Genomic DNA, 26,998 nt, shown 5'->3' with positions numbered 1-26,998 from the left:
CTTTAAGTCTCTTGTCAAGGCGGCCTGGGGAGAGGCCTCGGGCATCTGAGACTCTGCACTGGCCGGGACGCGGTCAGGGTGCGAGCTGGTGCCCCCGCTCGGCCGGGCTGCCCAGGTCTGCCCGCGGGCCCCCCGCACGGAGCGAGGAGGCTCTCCTCGGCCCCTTCCCAAGTCTCGAATCCGGGATTTCGGAAACGTGTCCGTCCAGGAGCGGGACCGCTGGGGAGGGTGAATGAGCGCGTTGGGCCGCGCGCTCAGCCTGGGGCTGGGGTCAACGGGGGGCAGAGCGGGGAGCCCCTCCACGCGTCTGTGGATGGATGGCGGGTGCAGGGCCCTCACAGGGGACCGAGGTGGGTGGTTTTACCCTCCCGGGAGTCCTGGGCCCCAGCCTCGTGCCCCCTCCTCCGGGCAGACTTCCGGCCTCAGAAGCTCCATCCTCCACCCAGACCCTCCCCGGCCCGGGGCCTTGGTGGGAACCCCAGAAAGCAGGCAGGAGAGGTTCCAGCGAGTTTATTGCCAGTCTGTGCCGGAGGCCGCCGTCACCGGACTTTGTCCACCTTCTGGAACGCAGGCTGCTTCCAGAGGACCAGGAGGACCAGCAAGTTAACAGCGAACTGCACGTGGCCGAAGATGGAGACACCAAACCTTCGGTACAGGAGGCCGCCGAGCGTGGGCCCCAGGGTGCGGGTCAGTGGCTGCACGGCGGCGCAGAGCCCCAGCATGGTCCCTGCGGGGCAGGTGCCGTCAGTGGGGCAGGTCCCTGGCCTGACTGTCCCTGACCCCTCCTCTGCCCCGGCTGCCTCGCCCGTGGGGCTGCTCCCTGTAGACCGCCCAGCCGCACGGGCAGGGGCCAAAACTGGGCGCTTCCGGTCGTGGGGCTGGGCCTCCTCCTGCTCTGGAAAGTTCCCAAGCACAGCAGGCGCCTGGGAAGGAGGCCACAGGTCACGGCCAGGCCCCGCCCTCCCAGGCCTGCCAGGGAGATGGCGTGAGGGGCCCCCCGTGTCCCTCCTGAGCCCCCGCCATCCCCCGCGGGGCTGGGGAGGAGCTTTGGAGGCACAGGAGGGGCCCACCTAGCTGCCTGCACCCCCTGACCCGACCCCGCACCCACACCCTGGCAGCTGAGCCCTGTGTGGGCGAGCCCGTGTGTGTGGCTGCCGACACCGCAGGCCGGGGCTCCCCCGGGCTCCCGAGCCAGCTCTCTCGGGGCTCGGAAACCCCAACCCCCATCAGGGCAGCTGGGAGCAGCCTGACAGCTCGGGGCCGGGCCGGGGCGTTTCAGAGGGCCTCTCCCATCGCCCACACGCCCTGCAGACACCAGGGAGCAATTACCGCCCCCTCTGTGGTCTGGTTCCCAGGCCGTCCTGGGAACCAGCTCCCGGCTCCTGAGCTCAAGGGCGGTGCCTCGGGCCGGCGCTAGCGACCCGGCCGGCTCCCCTTCCTCCTTCCCCGCACCTCGCCTGCCTTGTTCTCCGGCTCCCTCTCCCGACCTCCCTGGTGCCAGTCCACACCTCCAGGAAGGCCTCCAGGACCAGCCTGGCCTCCTGGGACCAGAGCCCCGGGTCCGGCAGGCCAGGGAGGCCCCGCCGCAGCCCTGGGCCAGGCCTGGCCGGGGTGCCGCCTGCTCGCCCGCCTTGGTGCGTCCCCCAGACAGGCAGGGCGCTCAGCTGCTCTGCAGCCCCGAGATTTGGGCCCTGCCGCTGGGACCATCTGCTCGCAGCCCCTGGGCCGCACGCGCCCCCTCTGGGGCAAGAGTCTGGACCCCCAGCCTGGATGGGAAACCCATAGGCCTTCGGAAAGAGACCTGGGCAGCGTCGGGGGTGGGGGGTGGGGGGGCGTGTGGCGCTCGGCCGCGTGGCTCCTCCACTCACACCCCCGGGGGCGCACCTGAGCAGGGCAGCGTGGCGGCACGGAGGACAGCAGGCCGCATGCGCTCCCGTCCTTCTCAAGGTCAGCGGCCCCAGATCCACTCTACTCTGGTCCTGGGAGGCCAGGCTGGGCCGGGCCCACTTGGCCGGCCCACTCCCCCGCCCCTGGCCGGTGAGGTCCTGCCCTCCTTCGAGCCGGCCAGACCCGCCTGCCCTGCGCAAGCCTGGCCGGCCGGCGTGGGAGACGCGCTCACCCGTGTCGGCGGCCGAGACGGCCTTGGTCAGCATGCTGTCGGTGACCACGTGGAGGGCGCACAGGCTGAAGACCAGGCCCGGCATCAGGAGGCAGAAGTGGAAGACACTGGACATCAGCGCCTGTGGGGTGCGGCCTGGTGAAGGGGCTGCCGGGCCCACCGGGCGGGGAGGGGTCAGGGGCACCCCGGGCCGGGCAGAGGGTCGGGAGGTGAGCCCGGGGCCCTCTTTGGGGGGCGGCCGAGGGGCACTGCTCACCATGGCCAGGCCCACCAAGCAGAAGACCAGCACGCTGGCCCGCAGCAGGGCCCCCTCCGAGAAGTGTCTGCTCAGCCGCCCGATGACCAGGCCCTGGATGACCTAGGAGGGCGGGGGGGGGCACAGCTGAGACCTCCACGCTCCCTGCCCACCCCCTGACAGTGCCAGGCCCAGGGCGGGGGAGGGTGGCCCAGGTGACGGCAGGCCCCTGGGGAAGCGGGGCGGCCTGACACCCCCACACACAGGCTGCATCAGGAGGGCCGGCTCACTGCTGCCAGGCGGGCGCCCTGAGTCATTTGCAGATGCGCAGCGGGGCCCTCCGGGGGCGCGGGGTCCCTCCTCACCAACAACTCTTCCTCAGCGCCCCCTTAGGCCTGCCCATTGCACAGACTGGGGTCTGGGAGCAGAGGGGGTGGCTGGCCCGGGACCTCTGCCCGCTGGCCCCCCGCAGCCTGGCCCGGGCAGGCAGCCACTGCCACCAGGGCCACCCCGGTGTGCCCACACGCCCAGGAGCCACCACAGCAACAGCTGGCAGCCTGAGGCCAGGGGCTCCGAGCACTTTCCAAGGTCCATGGCTGGGGCAGTGGATGGTGGGGCCAGAGCACCGGTGGGTGCGGGCGAGGGCGGCAGCAGGGCCACGGTGACTCAGCAGGCTGGCCCAGCCCCGGGCGGCTCCCAGGCCGGGCGGGGTCCCTGTGCCCAGGACGGGGCTCCCCATGCCCTGGGTGGGGCCGTGCCCTGGGCGGGGCTCATGCCCTGGCCTCCTTGCCAGGCAGGCAGGAAGTGCCCTGGCCTCTGGGAGCACTCACCGCTCAGCAGGGCCCGGGCCAGAGGCCCAGCCTGGGTGCCCGCCAGACCTGCAGAACCGGACGGGCCACTCCCCTCCCACCCACCTGGCAGAACAGAGTCAACCCACAGCGCCGAGAAGGTCCTTCTTACAACCCCCCCACTTCCGGGGCCACCCTGGGGGTGCAGGGGTTCAGTCTCGGAGCTTTCAAGCTATCGCAGCCACTGGGCCAGAGTTCGGTCCCCGGCCAGGGGGCTACCCACAGGGCGCGGCAGACCCCTCCCATCTCCCCGCTGCTCCTCTCCGCAGTGGATTTCAGTGGGTGCCCCAGTTCTGCTCCCCGCTCTGTCCCTGGTGGATCCTCTCACCCCTGCATCTCTGGCCTGCACCCCAGCTCTTGTGCGCATAAAAAAAAAAAATCTTAAAAAAAAAAAAAAAAAAAAAAGGACCCTGCCTCGGGGCTCACTTCATCTTGGCTCACTTCATCGTGGTGGTGGGTCTCTCAGGGCCAGGCGGCAGGGGAGCCCGGGCCTCAGGCCAGCCGGCTCCCCCTGAGCCCTAGAAGGCCCGGACGGGCATCTCACTGGTCATTTCCCGAAACTGGAGGCGACAACACAGCAGCCACTGTCTCCCCAGCCCCCAACCAGTGGAGAGGCCCCCCAACCCCCATGGAGAGCCCCATCCTCCTGCGCCCACCCCCCCATCCTGGCCCAGGGACCCTTCAGGACCTTCCTGGAGCCCCAGCCCCCCTCGGAGGGGAGCCAAGCCCTTCCTGGCCCTCCAAACCACCCCTACCCCACCCCGGCCACTGGTGCTCCCAGCCCAGGCCCCGCCTCTTAGCCTGCAGCCCCCCCCAGGCCGGGGCCCCTCCAGGGCCATTTCAGGGGGGAGACTGCACCCCCCCTTCTAGGTACCAGTCACCTGGTAGGTAGGTGCAGAGGAGGGGTGACCCCCTCACCCCACATCACTTGGGGCCATGCCTGGGCCCCAGGTGAAGACCAAGCGGGCGGGGGGAGCACACAGGAGGGTCTGCAGGGACCAGTGTCCTCTGTCGCTAGACCAGCCGGGCTGCCACCCCTCCCTGACTCCCAGGAGCCCCCCAAACAGGGAGCAGGGGATACTGCGGGCCCCTTGGGGCCAGGCTGCAGCCACTGCCTGGGCGGAGAGGAAACGGTTGGTGGATGCTGGCCTGCAGCGAGGGGCTCCCTGACCCTGAGAGCCAACCCCATCCCCAGGGGAGGCGCCTGGGCCCCCAGGAGTCGCCTCCCTGTGTAGGAGGGTACTCCCCGTCGCCTGGGCCCCTGTGTAGGAGTCGCCTCCCTCCCGGAGGGTGCTCCCCGTCCTGGCCCCCGCCCCTCCCCCGCTGCTCCCTTCCTAGTCATGCGGGCCCTGGCCCCAGGGGAACGGTCACCCTCCAGTGCCCCAGCCCAACCACGGGGTCCCGGCATTTGTCAGAGGAGGTCCAGGAGTCCTCCTGCTTCCGCAGCGTCCAGGCCGGGCCCCCTCGTGTGTCCAGGCCAGGCCCACCCCCGCCCCTGCAGGCAGGGAGCCCTAGACCAGGCCTCAGGGGCCCAACTCTGGGGAATTGTTCTTGTTTTGCTTCGGTCTGCTTTCCCCGACCCTCCGGCCTTCCCTGGCCCCGAGCCCGGGCCCTCTGGCCACGGGTGGGGGCCAGGCCCTCCCAGGAAGGACTAACTTAGCACCAGGGTCTGGGCCAACCCCGGGCCCCCCGGTCTGAGAATAGCCCTTCCAGCCGCCACCTGTCCCTGCCCCCCACGACCACCTGTCCCCACCCCCCACGACCGGTGTAGACGCCCAGAGGGGCAGGGTTGGGCTTGACCTTGTGCTGGGTCCAGGGGGCTGGCTGACAGGACGCTGCCCCCTCAAACTGCTTCCAGGGCACCCCTGGACCCAAGTTGCCAGATGCAGGGTACCCCACAAAGACAGCAGGGTGCGGGGTGACAGCCCCTTAGGATCCTGACGTCCCTGCGAGCCTCTCCCGCCCAAGGCCAGGAGCCCTGGTGGACGCTGGCATGACCCTGAGCCTGAGGGGTGCGGAGGTGGGTAACGGGGAAGGCGGGAGTGCAGGGACCCTCGCCCCGCGTGCGGCACACTCACCATCTGGAGCACCCCGAAGAAGGACCCGAGGTAGCCAGCCTGGGCGGCCCCCAGCTGGAAGAAGTCCATGGAGATGATGGAGAACATGACCATGAAGAGCCCTGGGGGGGCAGGAGGTCAGGGGAGCAGCCCGGCGGGGGGGAGGGGCCCTGGCACAGCCCCCGCCCGGGCCGGGCTCACCTGAGGGGAAGCTGGACACCACCTTGACCAGGAACACCGGCAGCACGCCGGGCAGCAGCAGCAGGCGGGTGATGGCCTTCAGGTCAAAGACGCTGGCCCTGCCCCCCCTGGGCCGCGGGGGGCCGTCAGAGCCACGGAGGCCGCAGGCCCCGGGGCGGGCATCTGTGCCCCCGCCCTGCTGGTGGTCGGGGCCTCCGAGCTGGGCTCCTCTGTCCGGTCCCCCCGCTGCTTCTGCCGCAGCCTCCCTGGGCCTCCAGCCCCAGGGGTCAGTCCCAGGCAGAGGCCCAGGGGCCGCTCTGGCCGCACACGCGGTGGGCGCCGGTCCCTGCAGGGCGTCAGGGAGCCCAGCCCGAGGCCCGGGTGCCGGCTGGTGGCCGCGGAGGGCCCGCGCCTCGCCCTGGCGTCTGGGGGCTGGGGGCGTGCCTGGGGGCTCACCTGGTGGGGCCGCCGGGGCCTGCGCCCCTTTGGTGCTGGCGGGGATGCAGGTGACGCTGAGGACGGCGCCCAGGAGGTTGGCCACGAAGGCCAGCAAGGCAGGACACTGAACCCTGGGGCGACAGGGGGGGCGACCGGGGCTCGGTCCAGGGCCCGGGACCACCCGCCTGCGCCTCTGGTCACACGGAGGCCCCGACGGCGGGGAGCGGCTCACGCCTGTCCGCACGGGCCGGGGCCGGGGCCGCGGGGACACGTCTTGGCGGCCGCGCAAGGAGTGGATGAAACGCGCGTCCGGGCAGCGGCCCAGCGGCGCGAGAACCGGGCCGGGGACGCCCCAGGCAGTGCTGGGGGTGGGCGTGGGGTCTCCCAGGAGCAGCGTTCTGGGGGGCACGGAGGTGGGGCTGCCCTGCTGCCCCAGGGCCCCTCTGCTTTGCTGGGCCTGGGGGGACTTCGGCGCCTGAAGGCCGATCCCGCCGGCCTCCTCCTGCCGCTCCGCCCTGGCCCGGCGCTTTCTCTTCTGGGGAAGCGTTTTTCCGCCGTGAGTCACCCCAGGAACCTGGGCCCTCGAGCCCCTGAAGGGAGGCCCCGGGCGGCCGCTGTGCCCGTCACCTCCTCCCGCGGCTGTGCCCCACCGGGCCGCCCCCGAGCCGCCCAGGGGGAGACTCCCGTGCCCCGGGGCCTGGCCCGCCTCCCGCGGGCACCCTGTCCTCTGAGAAGGGCCGCTGGGCCGGGAGGGCCCCCAGGCGGTGAGCAAGGCCCTCTCAGGGACAGCCCCGGACCTCGCCTGAGCCCCAAATCCAGGAGACCCCCCTGCACTTGTAACCGGGGCCCGCCCCACGCTGTCCTGGGTCCTCCCGGGCGTTCGAGGAAGGCTCCGCGGGCCCGCGCCTCGGCAGCGGGGGGAGCCGCACGCAGAGCTCCAGGGAGACGCGGGCGGAGGCCCCGGGCGGGCCCCCCGTCGCCCTCACTGCGCAGGTGGGGACCCCTGGGCTCGCGTGGGCTCGGGGGAGCTGGCACTGCACGACCTGTGCTGCCCCCCCCCGCCCCCGTCGCTGACCCTCCCGGTCCCCGGCCCAGGGCGCTGCCTGGTCAGCTCTCTGGCCCCGGGCGTCCCTTGCCTGGCGGGCTGGAGGGTCCGGCCCAGCAGAGGGTCGGGCGCAGCCCCACAGCCCCCCGGCCGCGGGAAAGGCCTGTGACGCGAGCAGGGCAGCAGGGGCAGGACGGGCCCCCAGAGGCCGCACGTCACTGCCCCGGGCCGGGCCGGCAGAAACAAAACCTGCTTTCTTTGCCACATGCCCGGAAATGTGTGGGTGCAGAGGCGGCCACTTAGAGGCTATTTTGGGGGGCTGGTGACCAGCCAGGGTGGGTGGCAGGGAGCCAAGCCCCTTGCCTTACTCGCGCCCATCTCTTGGCTCATGCCAGGGAACAGACAGGCACAGGACCCTGGGGGGCCTGGGCGGGTGTCGGGGCCCGCATGTCCCCCAGGGGAAGTGGGGTGTCGTCCCCACTCCATGCTTTCTCTGCTGCCCCCGGGACAAGCTGCCAAAGAGGAAGGGAAATGGCGGGCAGCGCAGGGGCTTCCTCAGCCTGTGCCCCCACCCGGCCCGCCCGGCCCCCGAGCTCGGCCACGTGCGGCGCCCTTGCCAAGCTGCGCCAGGCTGTCCGGCCTCCGGTGCTGTCCCTTGCCCGACGGGTGAGTCACCGCTGCCCGGGGACTGTCCTCGCAGCCCCAGTAGCTGCTCATTAACTGGCGGGGAAGCTGGGGTGTCGCCGCCGGAAACCTGCCAGCGGGATAAGAGCTTCCTGCTCCCTCGCCCAGACCAAAGGGCCCCGATAAGGTCCGCCCGGGCCTGCAGATAAGAGGCGGCAAAGGCTCTGTCTGCTGAGTCACCGAGGCCGGGCGCGGGTGGGCCACTGGCCGGCCAGCTGATGCCCGGGCTCGCCCGGGGACACCCGGAACCAGAGGCACCCACCCTCCTCAAGGCAGGCAGCGGACGCTTCCCCAGCCCAGAACCCCAATTCTCCAGGCGCATGCGGGGGCCTGCCGAGGGCGTCTGCCCCCATCCAGACCCTCTGGGAGGGCAGAGCCCTTGGGTGCCGGCCACCCGCAGGTGCACCCAGGACGCGCAGGTGGCCGGGGCCTCGGCACTCGGGGGTGGTGGTGGGCGACAGCCCCAGCACCTGACAGCCGGCTCCCCACGCCAGCCCCGGCTGCCTGGGCTCCTGGCCCCCCGCTGCGCCGCAGCTGGCCCTCCGCTAAGTGACTCAGGGCCCGGCCGGCCTCGTGGGAGTGGCTCCCGGCCCGAGCTCAAGCGGGCCCAGGCCAGTTAGACCGGTGCCCGGCCCAGCTGCCAAGGCCACTTCCTTCCTCCACCTGCTCCAGGCAGCTGGGGCAGTGCAGGGCTGTCTCGGGGTTCGGGCATGGGGAGGCGGGTGTAGGGGGTGGCGGCTGAGGAGACCTGCTGTATGCAAGGGGAAGGGCCGCTGGGGTGCAGGGGTCCCGTCTCGCCCACCCTGTGCCTGGAGTGGCAGGAGGCCAACGAGGGGAGCGGGCGCTGGCCTCGCCGTGGGGCGCTGGGCCGGAGCCGGCTCTCCTGGGCCTGCGAGCTCCTGGGGAGCCTCACCCTCTGCAGCACCTCAGCTTCCCCATTCATCAAAGGAGAGGCGAGGTTACAAAGCACCTCAGACCTCAGTGAGAGGCAGGAAGCTGATGGAATGTTCTGGGGGGCAGGGCAGGAGTGGAGGTGATCTCGGGGTTCTGGGAGAGGGAAGTGAGCGGTGCCTTCTGGGTCAGCAGCTGGAGGAGGAAGAGGCAGGAGTGGGCATCAGCGGTGTGTGTGGTGTGTGTGTGGTGTATGGGTGGTGTGGCGTGTGGTGTGTGATGTGGTGTGTGGTGTGTGTGCGTGGTGTGTGTGTGGTGTGTGTGGTATGTGTGTGTGGTGTGTGTGGTATGTGTGTGTGGTGTGTGCATGGTGTGTGTGGTGTATGCGTGGTGTGTGCATGGTGTGTGCATGGTGTGTGCGTGGTGTGTGTGGGGTGTGTGAGGTGTGTGTATGGTGCGCATGGTGTGTGTGGTGTGTGTGATGTGTGTGAAGTGTGTGTGTGGTGTGTGTGGTATGTGTGCGGGGTGCATGTGGTGTGTGTGTGTGGTGTGTGAGGTGTGTGTGGGGTGTGAGGTATGGGGTTTGTGGGGTGTGAGGTGTGTGTCTGTGTGTGTTGTGTGTAGGACGTCTCCCCTCACCCGCAGGCCCAGAGCACTGATGGAGGCGGCTCCCTGCCGGCTGCCCTGTCAGGGTGGATGTGACTGGATGAGGCACAGGTTGTGGGCTGGGGGGTTCCCGTGTCTGGGGGCAGATATGGAATGGGGGGCGGGTGGTTCTGGGGGCTCCCTGCCTGCCTGCCTCTCTTCCCCTGCGAGTGACCCTCCTGTGGACGCCCCTCCTGTGGACGCCCCTCCCGTGGACGCCCCTCCCGTGGACGCCCCTCCTGTGGACGCCCCTCCTGTGGACGCCCCTCCCGTGGACGCCCCTCCTGTGGACGCCCCTCCTGTGGACGCCCTGCTCACAGGGCCCGAGGCCCAGCCCCCAGTCCTGCTCCCCCGCAGAGACGAGCACGGGGGCTGCAGGAGCCGCGGGGGAGCAGGACTGGCCGCTGTGCCCCGACCCCTCCCTGGGGCTTGGCCAGCACCTCCTGCCTCTGCCACCGCAGGCTGGTCGGGGGCCCTCGGGGGTCCGGGCACGGGCTGGCAGGCACGCAGGACGAGGGCTGGCCAGCCTCTCCCTGGCCCGCGGAGGGCACCCGGGCTGGCCCCGGGCGGGCAGGCGACCACCCGCGCAGGCGTCCGCCAGGCGGGGCAGGGGCCTGTGACCGCACCAAGGCCCGGCGTCCGCCAGGGCGCAAGGCGCGGGGCCCACCCCGGTGAGGAGGCCGCTGGGAGTGGGCGCTGGGCCTTTCCCCAGGGGGTGCGCGGGGGGCACTCTGGGGCGCCGGCTCCCAGTCTGGGGGGGCCAGATGGCCTGGCCAGGTGGGGTCTCAGCGCGGGGCGACGGCGCCCCCTGCCGGCCGCGCCGCCTTCGGCCCCACTGAGGGCCCGCCGCCCCGCCCACCCGGTGGCCCCGCCCAGGCCCCCCGCCCACCCAGTGGCTCCGCCCCGCCCACCAGCTGGCCCCGCCCACACGGCCCCGCCCGCCCCGTCGCCCCGCCCCGCCGCCCGCCCACCCGGTCGCCCCGCCCCCGCCGGCCAGCCCGCCCCGCCGCTGGGCACCCCCGCCGGCTCCCAGTCCCTGAAGGCCCCGACACCCCCAGCCACTGCCCACCCCGCTCGCCGCAACCGCTCCCCCGAACTCTGGCCCGACCCGGGCACCCGCTCCCCGCCCCTCTCCGTGCCGGCCCCGCCCCTCCAAACTAGGCCCCGCCCCTCCCGTCCCCGCCCACCCTCCCCGCGGGCCCCGCCCTTCAAGCCAGGCCCCGCCCCTCCCGTCCCCGCCCACCCTCCCCGCGGGCCCCGCCCACCCCAGCTGGCTCCGCGAGCAGGCGGGACGGCGAGGCGCAGAGCGGGGCTGGGGCCGGGCCGAGGCCTGAGCTGCAGCCGCGCGTGACCCACCAGCCCGACCGCGCTGACGGCGCCCGCGCCCTGCCTCGCCGGCGCTCCAGGGGCACGTGCCCCGCCCCTCACCCGCACGAGGTGCTGAGGGTCCCGCCCAGCAGGGAGCCGAGGATGACGCCCACGCCGAAGCACAGGCCGAGCCGGCCCAGGGCCGAGGGGCGCTCCTCCGGCGTCGTCAGGTCGGTGACCACCATCTGGGCGGCTGGGGGCGGAGGGGGGCTGAGGGGTGCGGCCTGCGGGGCCCCCACCACTACCTGGCCCGACCCCATAGGTCACGTCCCCTGCACGAGACTGGAAGGCCAGCAGCACGCGCCCCTCCGGCCCTGCTCCCCGAGCCCCATCACTTTTCTGACCTGCCCCCACCTGGCCAGGCCCCACACCACCCCCCGGCGCCCTGACCTAGACCAGCACCCGGAGGCCCCCTCCTGCCCCTGACTCAGGCCGGCCCGGCAGCCCCCACCCCGCTGCCCGCCCGCCCTCCGCGGGCGCCCGCCTGCCTACCTGGCAGCGTGTGCATGAACACCGAGGGCAGGCGGGAGGCGAAGAGCAAGGGCACGCCGGGGAGGGCCGGGCTGCAGGCGGCCACCAGGAGCAGGTAGAGCGCTGAGGCCGCCAGGAAGGACAGCGTGAAGGCAGCCCGCGCCCCCCGCTGGTCCGCGAACCTGGGGGCCACACCGGGAGCTCACAGTGGACCCGTGATGCCCATTCTGGCACTGCCCGGGAGCCGGGCCCACGGCCCACAGCCTGGCCAGGGAGGTGGCTGTGAGGATGGTGGGGCCCAGAATGGCTTTGCTTTTCATCGCTGGCGGGACCCCAGCTCTGGGGGGGGCGCACTGGGCTCCTCACCAGTGAAACCTCCCTCTGGATGTTGTGGGTGGGGGTGCCTGGGGCAGGGTGGCCAAAGCTTTCTCCCAGGGCCTCAGAGGGCCTGGGAGCTGCCGCCACCCCAGTGGGGCCCAGTGTGAGGCCCAGCAACCTGGCATGACCCCGCCCATGGCCCTTGAGGGGCCAGGGCCCCAGCCTGCCCCTGCACATACCTGCCAAACACAGGGCCCCCCAGCAGCTGAAGCACGCCAAAGGTGGTCTGCAGGTAGCTGAAGGCCATAGAGTCCAGGCCCAGACTCCGGGACAGGTACTGCAACACAGGGGGGCAGTGGGTAGGACCCCAGGATCCAGAACCTGGGGTTCTTGGCAGCCATGCACCGGGGACTTGGCTGCTGGAGGCCTGAGTGGGAGGTCAAGGCAGTGACCAGGGTCCCTGCAGAAAGCCCAAGGAGTCAAGGACCCCTGTCTATCTTGGGGCCCCAGTGGCCCGGCTGCTCCTTCCTGACCCTGGCCTCTGAGTTCCTCTCCCGCCTTCCAGAGACCCCACTTTTGAGGGCTTGACTGTGCCCCCAGTAAAAGATGTCACCTTCAAGACTCAGACTGAGCCCGCACAGAGGCCACGAGGGGGGCCCAAGTGTGGCCAGTGGCCTGTGTCAGTCCCTGAGGGGAGCCCATGGGGAGGGACAGAGGCAGGGGTGGGAGGGAGGTGGGCACAGCCCAGGACAGGATGTCACGGAACACCCTCAGAGGCAGGCCTGGGCACCCAGCATCCCTTGGGCTCCGCAGGGAGGCTGGCCACCCAGGACTTCGGCCTCGGCGTGCAACCGGAACTCGTGCTGTGTGTTGCTCTGTGCTGAAAGGAATTCCCCTCCGAGGCTCCCTGGTCTTTCACTTCCCTTGCTCCTCCCCAGGAGAGGGGCAGACCTCCTCCTCCAGGAAGCCAGCAGGCCCTCTCCCTGCCCACCGGGAGCCTATCCTGCTCTACCCCACCTTCTCTCCCTCAAAGGCTGCCTCCAGCCTCCTGCCAGCCCAGGCTGCCTGCTGCCGTGGCTGGTGGGCTTGGGCCGGGCCATTCTGTGGGTCCAGGCAGACCCCCAGGCCCAGGCTGCTCAGGAGATTCCTGGGGAACTTTGGAAAGTGCCCAGCCCTCCTAGACCAGACAGAGAAGGACCCGTGGGGCTCTGGGGGCTCCCAGAGGACTGGGCGCTCTTGTCTGCGGGGGGTGTGGGGGGGTGAGGCTCTGTGGGCCTGTTTTTTTAAAAAGATTTATTTATTTGGGGCCTCCCTGGTGGTGCAAGGGGTTAAACACCACATTATGAAGCAATCTGCAGCCTCTGCGGCAGGGAGATTCCCACATGGCGCAGCAGAGCTCCCGTGACTCGCCCGCTGCTCCCCTCAGCAGTGTGTTTCGTCAGTCTGCCTGTTCTGTTCCCCACTCTGTCTCTGGTGAATCCTCTCACCCCTGCACCTCTGCCCTGTACCCCAGCTTGTATGCATAAATACATAAATCTTAAAAAAAAATTCCTTAAAAAATATTGATGCACACAAGAGCTGGGGTGCAGGCCAGAGGTGTGGAGTGAGAGGACTCCCCAGAGACAGAACGGGGAGCAGAGCAGGCAGATCCACTGAAACACCCGGCTGAGGGGAGCAGCGGGGAGACAGAAGTGCCCTGTGGGTCACTCCCCGGCCGGGGATCGCACGCGTGCTGGCACACAGCCTCACAGTGCTGCGTCTTAATCCCTTGCACCGGGAGGGAGGCCCCAAGGGGTTGCTGAGTGACTAAACAAGGGCAGGAAGTGTAACAGTGGAATCTCCCAGGAGAGGGAGGTCCCAGGTTCACTGCCAAGGAAGGGAGGAGCTGGGGGGAGGGGAAGAAGCAAAAAGAAGGGGAGAAGGACCGAGAAAGGGGCAGAGCCAGACAGGAGCCCTGGAGGAGGCACGTGGGGCAGAGACGCAGGACGAGGCGCCGGTTCTCCGCCTGGGGCTCGTGCAGGGACCCCTGGGATGTGGTGAGGGACGTGGGGAGGCGAGGGGGGGCCTTTGTCTTGACTTGCACTTTGATTCTGCTCCTTCCCTCCCAGGCCTGCCTGGCCCCCGCCCTCTCCTGTGGGTCCCCACGGCAGGCGCCCTAGGCCGGGGCAGGCTCTCGGCCTCCGCTGCCCTGCTCTGGGCGGCCCCTGGGTGTTGGGGACCCTACCCCTTCTCTGCTCCCTCTCGCACGCCACCTGTATTAAAGTTATGTTCCACGGAAGGCCCATGTGCTCGGCGGGTGTCTTTCTGCAGTGGATGGCAGGGCCTATTTAGAGTTAGGGGGTCCAGGGTGCCCCACATTCTGCCTGCTAACAGAAGGATGGGGGTGGGGGCGGTGATTGGATGGTGGGCAGAGTTCCAGAGGAGGGGAGAGGGTCCCCCTTAGCCCTGGGGGGATGAGAGAAGGCGGGGTGCAGGGTGTGGGGGTGGTGCATGGGCATGACTGACGAGCAGAACTAGGGTGCAGGGAGGTGTTGCAGGTAGCAGGCGGGTGTCAGGGAGCCCCATCCAAGGAGGAGCCCTGCGGGAGGCCCACGTGCAGGGAGGAGGTGAACTGAGCAGGTGTTGGGGGCACCTCGGGCAAAGGTCCCCCCGGGGGGAGCCACAGCAGTCGAGGGGGAGAGGTATGGCCAGGGCCCTCAACGTGCTAAGCTCCAGGGTGCAAGGGACTCTGGACCGGAGGGCCCCACTCCCCTGGGCCAAAGGGAGATGTGGGCTCCGGGCCCCCGCTGGGCGGCTGCGGGGGGCACTCACCGGCAGGGTGGAGAACTGCATGAAGAGGCAGGTGAGCTCCAGGCCGGCCAGCACGTAGGTGAGCAGGACGACCCGGGGCCGGCCCAGTGCGCCCAGCCCGCCGGGGGACAGGCCCTGGCTCCTGGGGGCCCTGGCTCCCTGCATGCTGGCAGGTGGCGCCGGGACACAGGCGGGAGCCCAGCGGAGGCGGGCGGGGAGGGCGAGGGCCGGGGCTAAAGTCCCGCTGCTCCGGGGAGGGTGCTGAGTCACCCGAGGGGGCGGGGGCCCTGTCACGCTGGAGCTGGCCCGTGGGAGAGGCCAGGGTGCAGGAACCAGCCCGGTGGCTTCTCCAGCCCCTGTCGGGGCCTAGCAGGGAGCGCCAGGGGCCCAGCTCTCCCTGACCAACAGGTCCCGGGCACCCGGGCGCAGGGACGCGCCCCCCAGCCGGCCGGTGCAGGCCTGTCTCACACAGAGGCATCGGCACCCGTTAGGGGGAGACTCGGGTGCCGCGCGGCTGGTGGGTGCTGGGCAGGTAGGTGCGCTGCAGACCTGGTGGGGGGGGAGCTTCAGGAGGCGTCTGGGGGGCGCAGAGCAGCCGGCACCCCCAGCGCAGCAGCCCTGATTTCGCCCAGAGGAGCTTCCTGAGCTGTGGCCAGACTAACAAGGGACGGGAGGGCTGTGCCGAGGGCGTCCCCTAGCCCTGGGCTCCCGGGACAGTGAGGGGGCCTAGCCACGCCACTGCCCTCCTGGCGGCGTGCCGGAGGCTGGGCCGGCTGAGGTGGCGCCGCCCTCCCTGCTTGCGGGGGGAGGGTGCGGGGGGGGCGAGGGGGGAGGGGACGGAGCTCCGGGGCCTGCCCTCCAGGCCAGCTTGGGCACTGGTGTGGTGCGGGGCGCCCTCGGGGGGGCGGGTGCGGGGCCGGCCCTTCCGGGTCTGGGCTCAGCACCGCCCTCGCGCAGGCCTGAGACTCGGCTGCCCCGGGGCCTGGGGGATAGGCCTCCCCGGGGTGTCCCGAGACTTGGCTCTTCCAGCGGTGATCTGGACTCCGGCCTGGGGGGGCACGGGGACTCCTGGGGTGAGCTCCAGCGTGCCCCCCACCTACTGGACGCCCGGCAGGGCCAGCTTCCCACTGTCGCGGGGTGGAGCCCAAAACGCTCCGGCGTTCCCGCCTCCCTCCCTGCTCTGGGCCACTGGCCTCTTCAGTGGTTCCCCCTGCTGGGGGGCGCTGGCCTGGGGGGGGGGAGGAGAGGACGAGCAGGAGGGGGGTCGCCCAGCTGGGCCCCTGCCCGGGGTCTGCACAGGGCCGGGGAGGAGCCCAGAACATTTCCAAGAACAGCTCCTGGCCGCCCGCCCCAGGCCCGGAGGCTGTTGGGAGTGGCTGAGATGCCAACTTCCCCATCTCGCACTGCCCTGGGGCCACCAGACACCCGCTATCTGCAGGACCCAAGACCTCAAGCTGGCACCTGGGGAGCCCACGGACTCCCACAACTCCCCAGAGAAGCGAGCAGATGGGGGGCCAGGACTCAGCTGCCCACTCCCAGCCCAGCAGCGGAGCCACAGCCCCAAGTCAGCTGCAGTGGAGAGAAAGCAGGGAGCACCCCCGGCTTGCAGGCCGTGGGGACCCAGCGCCTCAGCAGTGCCCAGGGTGGGCAGGCCAAGGTCCAGGCAGTTAGGGAGCCCCGGAGCAGCCGTGGGGGCCTTGCAGGAGGCCCCACACGGTGGCCTGTTCTCCCGTGCGAAGGGGACTTGCGTCTGCGCCTGAGCCTGGAGGACGACCCCATCCGCTCCCTGCCAGACTCGGGAGACCCTGGGCCCGAGCGGGGACCCCGAGCCCCAGCCGGGGCCGGAGGGTGGCAGGGAGATGGGTGCGGGAGGCAGGCAGTCTCAGTCTCAGAGCCAGGACTGGGGAGAACTGGGGTCCAGGAGCTCTGATCCATTGGGGGTGCAGGGACGGGACAGTGCTCACGAGGTGCCAGGCCCTCAGGGCTCCCGGCTGCTTGGCTCCAACCTGGCCAGGGGCTTGGAGCTTCATGGCTCCTGGGAGGGTGGGAGAGTGAAAAGGCAGGAGGACTGGCCGGGGCGGCAGGGGAGGGGGAGCAGGCCCCGGAGGCCAGGGCCAGGGCGCTCTGGAGGGGCTGGCCCCCCTCCCTCCCCCCGGGGGCGCCAGGCCTGCGGCAGGGGACTGGCAGGAGCAGGAAGCGATCCACCTGGTCTGAGGGTTTGTCCCCACCTGGCTCCAGGCGGGCCGGAGCCTGCTGGTCCCAAACAGCACGGGACAGCGGAAGGCGGGGCCCCGGGCCTTGGAGTCGCCCCGTCTCCCATCAGGGCAGGCAGCTCCAGCTGGGGCCTGTGTCACCGCCTCGTGCACTGGGCCCTGGGCCAGCACCTCCTGCCCTCAGGGCCACTGCCAGCCCGGGGCTCTCCGGGAGACCCGCCTCCCAGGCCGGTGGAGGCTGGCGGCGTCTGGAGCCGGGCCGGGCGGGGGGCTTCTCAGCGGCGGGGCCGCCGCCTGTGCTGTCTTAAGGACGAGCGCAAACTGGCAGGGCAGGGAGGGCAAGCGGGCCAGAGGGCACAGCAAGGACGGAGGCCGAGCTTGGGGTCCTCGGGAAGCCCAGGAACCCTGAACGGAGGAGACAGAGCCTTGTGGTGGGTGAGGGGGCAGGGGAGGGGTGGGCGCTGATTCTGGGGTCGCAGGAAGGCCTTGCGGAGCCCGAGGGCTGGAATGAGGGTTTGGGGGGCGCGGGGTCCTCGGGTTCCTCTGGGAAAGGCCTCCCCAGCGCTCCTGTTTCGGCGGCAGGCGGCGAGGCTCCCCGGGGAGCTTCTCCAGGAGGCGAGGGCGGGTTTACCAGGGAAAGGGGCAGAGAGGGAAAGACACTTGCGCAGACACCTGCGGGCAGGAGGGGCTGCCCCAGAGGGGGGGGTTTGCGGAGAGAGGCCTGCGTGGCCGCGGCGGGGGCCTGAGGAGAGCTGCGCTGCCGAGGAGGCCCGTGAGGAGAAGCCCCGGCAGGCGCAGGGCAGGCAGGCAGGAGGCCGCTGCCCTGCGGAGGGAGAGAGCCGGTGAGAAGAGGCACCTGCACAGGCCCGGGGCGCAGAGGGGGCGCTGCCCCGAGCCTGCGCCGATGGGGTCCTCTTCTCCTTGGGAGGGGCCGCTCCTGTGAGCCTTCAGCGCGTGCTGACGTGGGATACCCTGGCCAAACCAGGAAGGGACCACGGGTTCCAGGAGGGACCCGATCTCCATGTCTTCCCCTCAGGCCTGTGCGCCGCTCCCTGGAGCATCTGACCCGGCTTGGGCCCTAAGCCCTGTGACACGCCTGGCGCCTGAGGGTCCGACCTCTGCAGCTGGGCGACTCCCCCCTGCCCCCACCTCCTTGTGAGTCGGGTCCTGTCTAGTCTTTCTATTCTTGTCCTCCATCAACTGGAAGGGGAGGGGCGGGGCGTGCCCCCGCCGAGGGTGGCACCAGCTGAAGCCTGTTGGCGGGTGAGACGGAGCTGGAGGGTCCCCACACACGCCGGCTGCCTGGGCGTCTGCTGGTGATGGGCCATGGGACGCCAGCCTCATCGAACCCATAAACTTAGCGAGCACCTACTGCCTCCCCAGGAAGAAGCCGGGACACCACGTGGGCGCCCTTGGCCCTCTGTGGGTCCGTGGGCCCCCCAAGCCTGCCCTAGACGCAGCCCCCACCCCCAACGTGTGGCCGCGCAAAGTCGTCAATAAACTCGCCTGACCGGGCCTCTGCCGAGATCTGTCTGGAGGGCAGGGACCCCGCCCGGCCCCGCGCGAGCCCGTCCTGTGCCCACCTGCGTGCGTGCGCAGGGCTGGTGCCCGCGGGCTGCGGGCCAGGGCAGCACGGCCTGCCTGGGGGCCTGGGAGGGGCCTTGGCTCCTGTGGCAGGGGGAGGCTTGGCTGGGAGGGGAGGGTGTGCGCACCTGGGGAAGCGCCCACCCCTACAGCCAGGGCCAGGGCCAGAGAGCCCGGAGGGCGCCTGAGGAGGTGTGGGGGAGGTGGGGGGACCCGGGGGGGGGCCGCCCTTGCCCTCGGTGCCTTGCCACGCAGGGGTGGGGGAGCAGCGAGGTGGGGGTGCGGGTCAGCCCTGGGGTCTGGCCTGGACAAGAGGGGCCCGGAAGTGGGTTGGTGAGGGGTTTCGTGGGAAGCCCTTGGCACCGGAGGATTCCCGGGGGGCCACCTCCCGCGTCTCTTCTCCAGGGACCCTGTGGGGGGGGAGGGAGGGAGGCGGCCTGCGGGGTCCGGCAGTCCCTGCGGGTGTGGTGTCAGGCCTCGGCCGGCAGAGGGCGCGCGGAGCCCACGGCAGCTCCAGGCCGGGCTCCTGGCCTCTCAGCAGCTGCCCCCGCATTCAGGGGCTGGGCAGCAGCCACCTCCCCTGCGCTGGCCCCGGGAACTGGCTGGCATCTCCCCTATGCCCCCCACCACACCCCGGCCAGGATCCCCATTTTCCTACTCGGCTCTGGGGCACCTGGATCTGGGCACTTGGGTGGAACTGACAGGAGACCCGAGCACCCCGGCCTCTCGCCCTACCCCTCGCGCTCTGGACGTCCCCGCGCGGGGCTCCCCGCCCGAGGCCTGGGCCTGGCTCGTTCACCTGCCCGCGCCGGACGCCACGAGGACTCGCAGCAGACGCCCCGTGACGCGGCCCGATCTGATCCTCGCAGAGCGGTCGTCAGGGCAGTTCACGCCGCCACGGGGGCCACGCGACGTCCAGCGGGCAGGGCGGCTTCACCGCCCTCCTTCAGTCGGGGCGCCTGGAGGGGTGCTCAGCAGGGAGGCCTCAGTGGAAAACTCTGAGGAGCTGGGCACACGGGGGCCGCTCACCCTGGGATCTCCAGGACTCCCCAAGGGACAGCCAGGAGGGGAGGGAGAACCCCACGGCAAGCGTGGACACGGCGACCGGCCGGGCCGGACAGTGCAGGCGTGGAGGCCGGGGCCCAGGCACCCGCGGAGGCTTGGGAGGGGCCGCATGGAGGAGACTGCTGTGCTGGGCGCAGCCTCACCCGGAGCTTCACCCAGGCCGGCACGGAGGCCCGGCACCTCCCCCGGGGCCACACAGCCAGGAGTGAGCAGGCTGACGGGCCTCGAGGCGCAGGACAGCAGGGAGTGGCTGGAGGCCACGCAGGGTCTGCCCTCAGGGAGTGGGCCTCTGGCTCCCGGGGGGCGCCGAGCGCTGTGGCCAGCGAGAGCCTGCTGCCGCCCGCCCCGTCCACGCTGCAGCGCTGTGGAGGCCCCAGGCGCCTCCTGCCCTTCACCCACCTGCGTGGGAGCGTCCGGAGCCCTCCCGGGCCAGCCCCTGCCCAGCTGGCACTAGCATCCTGCCTGCCTGAGTCAGCCGCGGCCTCAGCTCCTGCCCCCTCACGCCATCACGGGACCCCGCGCCCCGGCTGGCGCCCCTGGTCTCCCTGGCGCCTTCAAGAGGTGGTCGGTTCTGGGGCCGGCCTCAGCGCTCACGCAGGCCCTGACCTCCGGCGCCCCGTCTTCCTCAGCTCTCCTCTGGGTTCCTGCCCTTCCTGCGAAGCTGGGGAGCCCGGGTGGGGCTGCTGTGTCCCCTCTGCCATCAGTCCACCATGGCTGGCCCCCGGCTGTGGCCGCTGGAAGGTGGACTCCCGCCCCCAGGGCTCCCTTAGGTGCAGGTTTATTTTGGGGGTGCAGGACACTGAAGGGGGCTTGTGGGGTGCCTACATCCTTCCCCCTGCTTTCTCATCTGTGCTCCTGCCCGGAAGGGCTGGTGCCTGCTCTGGCCACTGCCGGGGCCCAGAAGCGGGGGTTGGGGTGACCGTCTGGCCCTGCTGCTGGAAGCGGAGGGTGTGCGCGTCCCCGCCGGAGCCCAGGCCGGCCGCGGCAGGCAGGGGCGCCAGGGGCGGCCCCACGGAGAGGCCCAGGCGGGCCTCGACCCGCAGCCCGGGGCCTCTGGACGGCGCACGGCGGGCGGGGGCGGAGGCCGCGGGGGGCGAGGACAGGAAGGGGAAGGGGCGGGGCCGCCGCGGAGGAAGGGGCGGGGGAGGGGCAGCCGAGGGGGGAGGGGAGGGGAGGGGGGCAGGGAGGGGGCGGCCCCCACCTGGGGCCTGTGGGCTCTGGGGCCCCCGCCCCTCTCTGCGCCTGCCCCCCGCCCCCCAGCGGGCAGCGACCAGTCGCTATTTCCCACTTAGGTGTGAGTGACGGTCCCGCCAGGGGTGCTGGGGTTCTGGGGTTCTGGAAATGGGGCGCCCCCTTGGCGGCCACAGCGGCAGGGCCCCTCCCCCATCTGAGACTTGAGACCAGGAGGCCGGGCCGGGCCGGGCGCGGGGCGCGGGGCGCGGGAGGGGGTGCGGGGGGGGTGCGGGCGGGGCGCGGGCCTGGCCAGCGGGGGGCAGCAGACGCCCGGCTGGGGCTGCGGGGCCGCGGCTGGCGGGGCGGTGCCTGGGCCGCGGCGGCTGCTGCCACCTCAGCCCCCTCCGGCCCGTGGGGGGGTCGGGCGCCCCTTTGCTGAGCCCCGGTTCTGGGCACCTGGGAGGACTGGCCGCCCGGCTGCGCCCCGGGGAGGGTCGGGGGGCGGCGGGAGGGGACCCCGCGCTGGCGCGGGCGGGGGGCCAGCGGCCGCTTGTCCCGCGCCCCCCGCGCCCTGGGAGCCGGCCGGGGTGCCTCCCCGGGCTCCGCGGGGCCCCTCGGGGCGTGGACGGGGACGGGGCCCGCGAGCCCACGCGGCCTCCCCGGAGCGCGAAGCCGGGCCGGCCCCGTGGGGAGGGGCTCCGCGCCCCCGCACCTCCGGCCCTCCGTGGGGGTGTCGGCAGCGGCGTGGGTGGCGGGTCCCCGTGCACCCCGCGGCAGAGGGCGCTGGCTCGCGGGGTCCCGGGCGGGGGCCGGGCGGGGCGCGCCGCCCCGAGCCTTTTCCTCGCGGCTTCTCGGGGCTGGAGGCGCGGGAGGGGGAGGCCCCGCGGGAGGGGGAGGCCCCGCGGGAGGGGGAGACCCCGCGGGAGGGGGAGACCCCGCGCGCCCGCTCCCCGCCCCCGCCCCGGCCCTGGGAGGGGCGCTGCGCGGCCTTCACTGCGCGCTCCACGCGGCGGGGTTGGGGGGCGCCCCGCCGCCCCCCAGGCAGCAGCCCCCCGCGGTGGGCCGGCGCCCTCGCGGCCGGCTCCCGGCGCCCCTCCCCGGGCCGGCGGGCGGGCGGGGGTCCCGCGGGCACAAGGCAGCCCCTGTAATCGGAGCTTCCCGCCCGCTGCGGCCGGGGCGCGCGTCACGGAGGGGCCGGCACCTGCGGAGGACGTGCCTGGCAGCCCCCAAGAACAGCCCGTCCTGGGGGGCCCGGTGGGGGCGCCCGGGGACGCGGCGAGGGGGGCGCTGGCGGCGGGGTGCTGGGCCCGCCAGGGCGCGGGAAACTCCTGCCCGCGGGTTAATCGGTAACCCCGGCGGGGCCCGGCCGCCCCACGGGGCGAAGCTCAGGCGCCGGCGCCCGCCGGGTCCTCGGGCCGCGCCCGCCCCACGGGCCCCACGGGCGGCGGAGAGTCGAGGGGCGCCCCCAGGCCCGCCCCGCACGCCGGGGGAGCCGCGATCCGTGCGGGCCTGACCCCGGGGGCGCGGGCGGGCGGACGGGGGTGCCGGGGCTCACGCCGCGGCCGGGCCCCGCGCTGGCCACTCCCGGGCAGGCCCCGCAGCCCCCCCCTCTCGGCGCAGGGCCGGGGGAGGCTCGCGGCCCTTCCACGTCCCCTCTCGCCCACTCGAGGCCTCGGCCCCGACAAGAGTGGGGCTCAGGGCCAGGGCTGCGAGAGCCACCCCGCTGCCGGGGCGCCCGCAGCAGATGCTCGGCCTCTCGGAGCCGCGGGCGCCGGCCGCGCCCTTTGTGGCTTCTTGGAAAGACGAGCCCTGGCCGGGAGCCGGCGCGGAGCCGCGCGGGGCCTGGGCGCGCGTCGCGTCCTGGAGGGCGGCGGCCCGGCGGGCGGGGGCTGCGGGCGCCCACACCCAGGCCCCCTCGCGGGCTGCCCCGCGCGCGGCCAGGGCCAGGGCCAGGGCCGGGCACCCGCGCCCCGGGAGGGCCAGGTGAGGCGCGCGCCGGGCGGCCGCCAGGGGGCAGCATGTGTCCGTGGGCCGAGCCGGCGGCCTTCTGGGCGCAGCCCCGGGCTCCGCGCTGTCTCCACAGCCAGCCGGGGTCCTCACTCGAGACCTGCAAACTGGCTCGGAGCCGGGGGGTGCACCCTGGAGGGGCCGTTATGGGGCCACCCGCCCTTTCCTCTTCTGCAAAATGTCAACCACACCTGCCCCGGCCAGATGTGCCACAAGTGGACCCCAGGTTTTCGTGGCCGGACGGGGAGGCAGTTTCTCACCCCCAGCACTGCCGGGGGGTGCACAGAGGAGGCTGCTGTCCTCAGGGGCCTTCCCTGCACCCCTGTCTGGCCAGAGATGGGGCGAAGGCCGGCGAGCTGGCCCGGAGCAAGGGTCGGCACGTCTCACATTTCAGGTCCCAACGTGCCTCCCGCTGGGCACGCTCTTTCTGTGCTGGCTCCGAGGGGCCTTTGCAGCTTCCCGGCGGAGGGTGGACACACGGAGGTGTGGTTGTGGGGCGCCCTCCCGCCGCCCTCGTGGGCTCCTGGATCCCATCCAGGCTGGAGCTGGGGCCCTCGGCCTGGCCGCTGGCTGCTGCAGAGCTCAGCGGCTCCTTTCCTCCCCCTCCCTGAGCCGGGCCGAGGCCGCAGCCAGGAAAGCGGCTGGTGTGGGGGCAGGGAGCAGGGGCTTGAGGGTCGGGGCCAGGGAGGGCCGAGCAGGGCCCCTCTGGTCATTTGCTGATCCAGAACTAGGCCCCTGGCCTTCAGGGGCTTAGAGCAGACGGGGGCTCACACCGCCACTCTGCCCCAGTCAGGGGGGGCCAGGCGGTATCACCCCACCTGCGGGCCCACGGCCGGAGCCTTTGTCAGCCCCTCTGCGTTTCCGGAAGACAAAACGTGGGGCACTGGAGCCGGGTGCACAGGGAGCCGCAGCCCCCCAGGACACATCTGCAGCGCAGCGCTGGCCGGGGCGGCTCCACCCACCAGAGGGAGGCCTGCTCCACAGAGCTGGGGGCTGGGGGCTTATCCGCCAGGCCTGGGCACTCAGGGCCTGGCCACCCGCTCCGGCTTTCCCTGGTGTGGACGGGGCTGGGGCACCTCCCAGCTCCCCATGTCCGGAGGGGCCGGGCCCAGGGGCCGCGCCTCAAGCGCTGGTCTCTCCACCTGGCTGGGCTGAGGCCTCAGGGCGGAGGGGCCTGCTCCAGGGAGCTGAGTCAGAAGGGGCTCGGGCCTGGTCTGACCAGCCCATGACCCCTGGCCAGGTCCCTGCTTTCCGCGCTGGCCTCCCTGGCCGAGACACAGACACGGTGGCAGGACCCCCAGCGGGCACGCCGAGTCGCTCCTGCGGTGTCCTTCCCCGCCCACCGTGTTTCTGGGGCTCACTGAGGGGTCCCCGCGGGGGGGGGTACGACAAGAGGTTCAGGTCCGCACAGCGGCGCAGGGCCTGTGGGTGGGGCTGGGGGCTGCTCACCACCCCCACCCGGGGTTCCCTGTGTGACAAGGGGAGGCCAGGTGAGCCCAGAAGCTTCTGGTGCCCGTCCAGGGCTCCGCAGCAGCACAGGGCCCAGCCCCCGCTCCGTCAGACGTGGACCGCGGCTGCGGCCAAGGGGCGCTGGCCCCCGTCGGGGACGCCACGGGCACAGGCGGCCCCCGCGACCGCGCGGGGCTTGGGCGGGGCTCTGGGGGCCGCGGGCCGGTGTCCTGGGGTCCCTCTCGCCCTCCGCCCCCCGCCCGAGGGTCTCTGGGTCGGCAGGTGTGTTGGGGCTCCAGGTGCGCCCGGCCCGGCGGGGTCCCGGCCCCGGGCGCCCGGGGCCGCGCAGGGCAGCCGGAGACCCCGCGTCGCGGCCGGGCACGAGCTGGCGCCGCGCGGAGCCCCGCGAGCTGGCGCGGGAGGCCCCGCGGCGGGGCGAGCTGGGGGGGGCGCGGGGGGGCGGCCGGGCCGGACGCCGGGCCCCTCGAGGGCCTTCGCGCGGGGGAGGGCGCGCCGGGCGGAGGGGGGCGCCCGCGCCCCCGCGGGCAGACAAAGGAGGTGGCGGGGGGCGGGGGCGGGGGGATGGGGCGAGGGGGCGGGGCGCCGCGGTGTCACGTTACCGCCCGCAGCGCCCTCAACGGCGGCCCCGCCCCGCCCGCCCCCCGGGCCCGCCGCCCCCCCGCCCGCCGCCCCGCGCCCCGCGCCGCCCCGCCAATCAGCGCGCCCCGGCCGCGCGCCCCGCCCCGCCCGGTGGGTGTGTGCGCGGGGCCCGGGGGCGGCGCGCGGGGGCCGGCGGCCGGCGGGGCGGGGGGGCGCGGCGCGGGCCAATGGACGCCGTGTTGTCGGAACCGAAAATACTACATTATGCTAATCGCGGGGCCCGCGCGGGGGGGCGGCGGGACCCTCGCCTATAAAGGGGCGCGCGCGGACGGGCGTTCCACAGGCCAAGTGCCCTGCGCTCGGAGTGCCAGTCCGGGCAGAGCCAGCCGGCCAGCGAGGACCCGCACGCAGGGCGCGGCCCGACCCGACCAGACGAGCGAGCGAGCAGCAGTCGCAGCCCGCGCCAGACAGCCAGGTAGCCGGGCGGAGGCGCGCCCCGAGCGCGGGGTCCCCTCGCGCCCCCGACCCTCCCCGCCCGCTCTCCTCTCCCCGCGCCCCGCCCGCCCGCCCTCCCCGCGGCCCCGGCCACGTCCGACGTGTCTCCCCGCAGCGCATTGGCCATGGAGCGCCTGGTCTCCCGCCGCACCGTCCCGCTGCTGGTGCGCAGCAGCGCCTGCCGCAGCCTCTTCGGGCCGGTGGACCACGAGGAGCTGAGCCGCGAGCTGCGCACCCGCCTGGCCGAGCTGAGCGCCGAGGACCAGCGCCGCTGGGACTACAACTTCCAGCAGGACGTGCCGCTGCGGGGCCCCGGGCGCCTGCAGTGGACCGAGGTGGACAGCGACTCCGTGCCCGCCTTCTACCGCGAGACGGTGCAGGTGGGGCGCTGCCGCCTGCTGCTGGCGCCGCGGCCCCGCCCGGCCGGCGCGGGGGAGAACCCGCCCCCCGCGCCGCCGGCCGCCGAGCCCCTCGACGGCCTCGGGGAGGCGCCGGCGCCGCCGTCCAGCGACCCGGCCGGGGAGGCCGGCGCGGACGGGGCCGCGGCGCCGCCCGAGAGCGACGAGGAGGACGCGGCCCCGCCGCCGCCGCGCGGCCAGGAGACCCTCGCGGAGCAGCCGCCCTCCGGGGCCTCGGGGCGCCCCGCGCCCGGCGCGGCCGCCGGCGCCGCGGCCAAGAAGCTGCCCGGGCCGCTCATCTCGGGTGAGTCCCGCGCGGCCCCGCCCCGGCCCGGCCCGGCCCCGCTTTGTCCGGCCGGCCGGGCTCCCTGGCCCTCGGGGGGGCCCCCCTCGGTCCCCGCCTCCTCCGTGGCGTTGAAGGGCCCGCCGAGCCCGGCGCGGGGGCGCCCGCACCCCGTCCCGCCCCGCCGTTGCGCTCCCGCCGCGGGGGGAGGGGGGTGGCGCGCGCGGGCCCCCTCGGAGCGCGCGCCTGGCCCGGCCGCGGCGCCGAGGGGTTAAGGGGGGGGCCGGCCGCGGGACGGGGAGATGCTTACACAGCACATCGCGCAGCGACGTAAACAAAGCTGACCCCCGCGGACCTCGGCGCCCGCGCCCGCGCGCCCTGACCGCGCCGCTGTCGCCCGCAGACTTCTTCGCCAAGCGCAAGAGACCTGCGCCCGAGAACAAGGCGTCTGGCGAGGTGCCCTCGGGCTGCGCGGCCTCGGGCGGCGCCCCCAACGTGGGCTCCGCCGAGCAGACCCCGCGCAAGCGGCTGCGATGAGGAGGTGAGCGCCCCGGCGGCGGGCGGCGCGCCCCAGCGCCCGGCCCCGCGCCCCGCTCACACCGCGCTCTCTCTCCACAGCCTCGCGCCCGCAGAGCCCGGAGGGAGCCCGCTGGGCAGCGGACGGGGGAGCAGCGCGGGGCCTCGGCTGGGACCGTCTATGTAGCAGCGACCGGCAGCAGCTGCCTGCCAAGCAGCGTTCGGTTTTGTGTTTAAAGTTTGAAAACTGTGCAATGTATTAACGACGTCCTCTATATCTAACTGTATTCTGCACGAGGAGCACACTGGTCCAAGGTGTAAAGCTTTAAGAGTCATTTATATAAAATGTTTAATCTCTGCTGAATCTCAGTGCAAAAAAAATGAAAAAAGCAAAAAAAAAGCAAAAAAGAGAAAAACCTGTATATTTGTACAAAAAATTTAAAAAGTTATACTAACTTATATTTCCTATTTATGTCGAGGCGTGGGCCGCCCCGCCATGCCACCTGGGGCACTGGCCATGCCAAAGGCCCCCCCCGCCACCTGCATCTGACTCTCGACAGCTGTAAACGGATCTGCGGCGGCCCCGCCCGGCCCCCCGCCAGCCCCTTAGCTTGCAGCCCGCGCTAGTCTGTCCTCTTGCTCTCTCGCTCTCGCTCTCCCGCTCGCTCTCTCTTGCTCTCTCTCTCGCTCGCACGCTCACTGTGTCTTAAACTTGAAGGCAAATCTGTTCGAAGGTTCCTGAGCCGACTGTAACACGGCCCCGGCCCTGCCGGGTTCAAATAAAGAGGCCGAAAAATGCTGCAACCCAGGCCCTTCTGTGCTCGTACGCCCCCAGTTCTCTCCCCTGGCACCCCCAGCAGCTAGGGAGATAGGGCCCAGGACTCGGGGCTGCCAGCCCGGCCCTTTCTAGTCCGGTCAGAGGGAGGCCTCTCTCCTGGCAGCGCCCAGCTCACCCCACCTGCCACAGGCCCCTGGCTTAGGGATGAGCGCCCCGCCCTTCGTCCACCTCGGAGGAGCCCCCACTTGCACCCCTGCCTCCTCACTCCAGGCCTCACTGACCCCTGAGCCCGGTGGGCGAAGACACACACACACACACACACACACACACACGCCCTCCTCTGAGGTG

The 26,998-nt window shown here is 72.6% G+C and overlaps 2 protein-coding genes across 5 annotated transcripts; one reads left to right on the top strand and one right to left on the bottom strand.

Moving 5' to 3' along the window:
• Positions 1-501: 501 nt before the first annotated feature.
• On the bottom strand, positions 502-14,254 carry SLC22A18 (solute carrier family 22 member 18). Of its 4 annotated transcripts, XM_037517366.1 has the most exons (11): positions 14,111-14,254; positions 11,539-11,636; positions 11,003-11,163; positions 10,571-10,703; positions 5,919-6,008; positions 5,609-5,638; positions 5,461-5,567; positions 5,281-5,381; positions 2,376-2,477; positions 2,120-2,240; positions 502-727 (listed from the first exon to the last, which is right to left on the bottom strand). In XM_037517366.1, exons 1-11 carry the CDS (start codon positions 14,252-14,254, stop codon positions 540-542), a joined length of 1,275 nt encoding a protein of 424 aa, XP_037373263.1. In that variant the 3' UTR covers positions 502-539. The 4 variants fall into 4 exon arrangements, with proteins under 4 accessions (XP_037373263.1, XP_037373261.1, XP_037373260.1 ...); XM_037517364.1 differs by lacking the exon at positions 5,609-5,638 and having other exon boundaries at positions 5,461-5,552; positions 5,880-6,008; XM_037517363.1 differs by lacking the exon at positions 5,609-5,638 and having other exon boundaries at positions 5,892-6,008.
• A 10,365-nt stretch (positions 14,255-24,619) lies between these two features.
• Positions 24,620-26,712, top strand: CDKN1C (cyclin dependent kinase inhibitor 1C). The gene is given in 5 exon segments (XM_037517392.2): positions 24,620-24,655; positions 24,791-25,055; positions 25,760-25,897; positions 25,975-26,082; positions 26,084-26,712. Coding segments are annotated over 4 exon segments (534 nt in total). The 5' UTR covers positions 24,620-24,655; positions 24,791-24,800; the 3' UTR covers positions 26,117-26,712.
• Positions 26,713-26,998: the final 286 nt, after the last annotated feature.

Source organism: Talpa occidentalis, unplaced genomic scaffold, assembly GCF_014898055.3.
Source record: "Talpa occidentalis isolate TD23 unplaced genomic scaffold, MPIMG_talOcc4v2.1 talOcc4.17, whole genome shotgun sequence".
Taxonomy (NCBI): domain Eukaryota; kingdom Metazoa; phylum Chordata; class Mammalia; order Eulipotyphla; family Talpidae; genus Talpa; species Talpa occidentalis.
The sequence above is the reverse complement of the archived record's forward strand: the minus strand, read 5'-3'. Positions and strand labels throughout refer to the sequence as shown.

Bases quoted from the DNA above. Each gene is read 5' to 3' on its own strand.
- SLC22A18 (XM_037517366.1), bottom strand. From the start codon at position 14,254: ATGCAGGGAGCCAGGGCCCCCAGGAGCCAGGGCCTGTCCCCCGGCGGG. The intron at 6,009-10,570 runs GTGAGGGGCGGG...CTGTCGCCCCAG, and splicing joins ACCCTCAGCACCTCGTGCGG to GGTTCAGTGTCCTGCCTTGC. The intron at 5,568-5,608 runs GCCTGCGGCCTC...CCCGCGGCCCAG, and splicing joins GCACAGATGCCCGCCCCGGG to GGGGGGCAGGGCCAGCGTCT.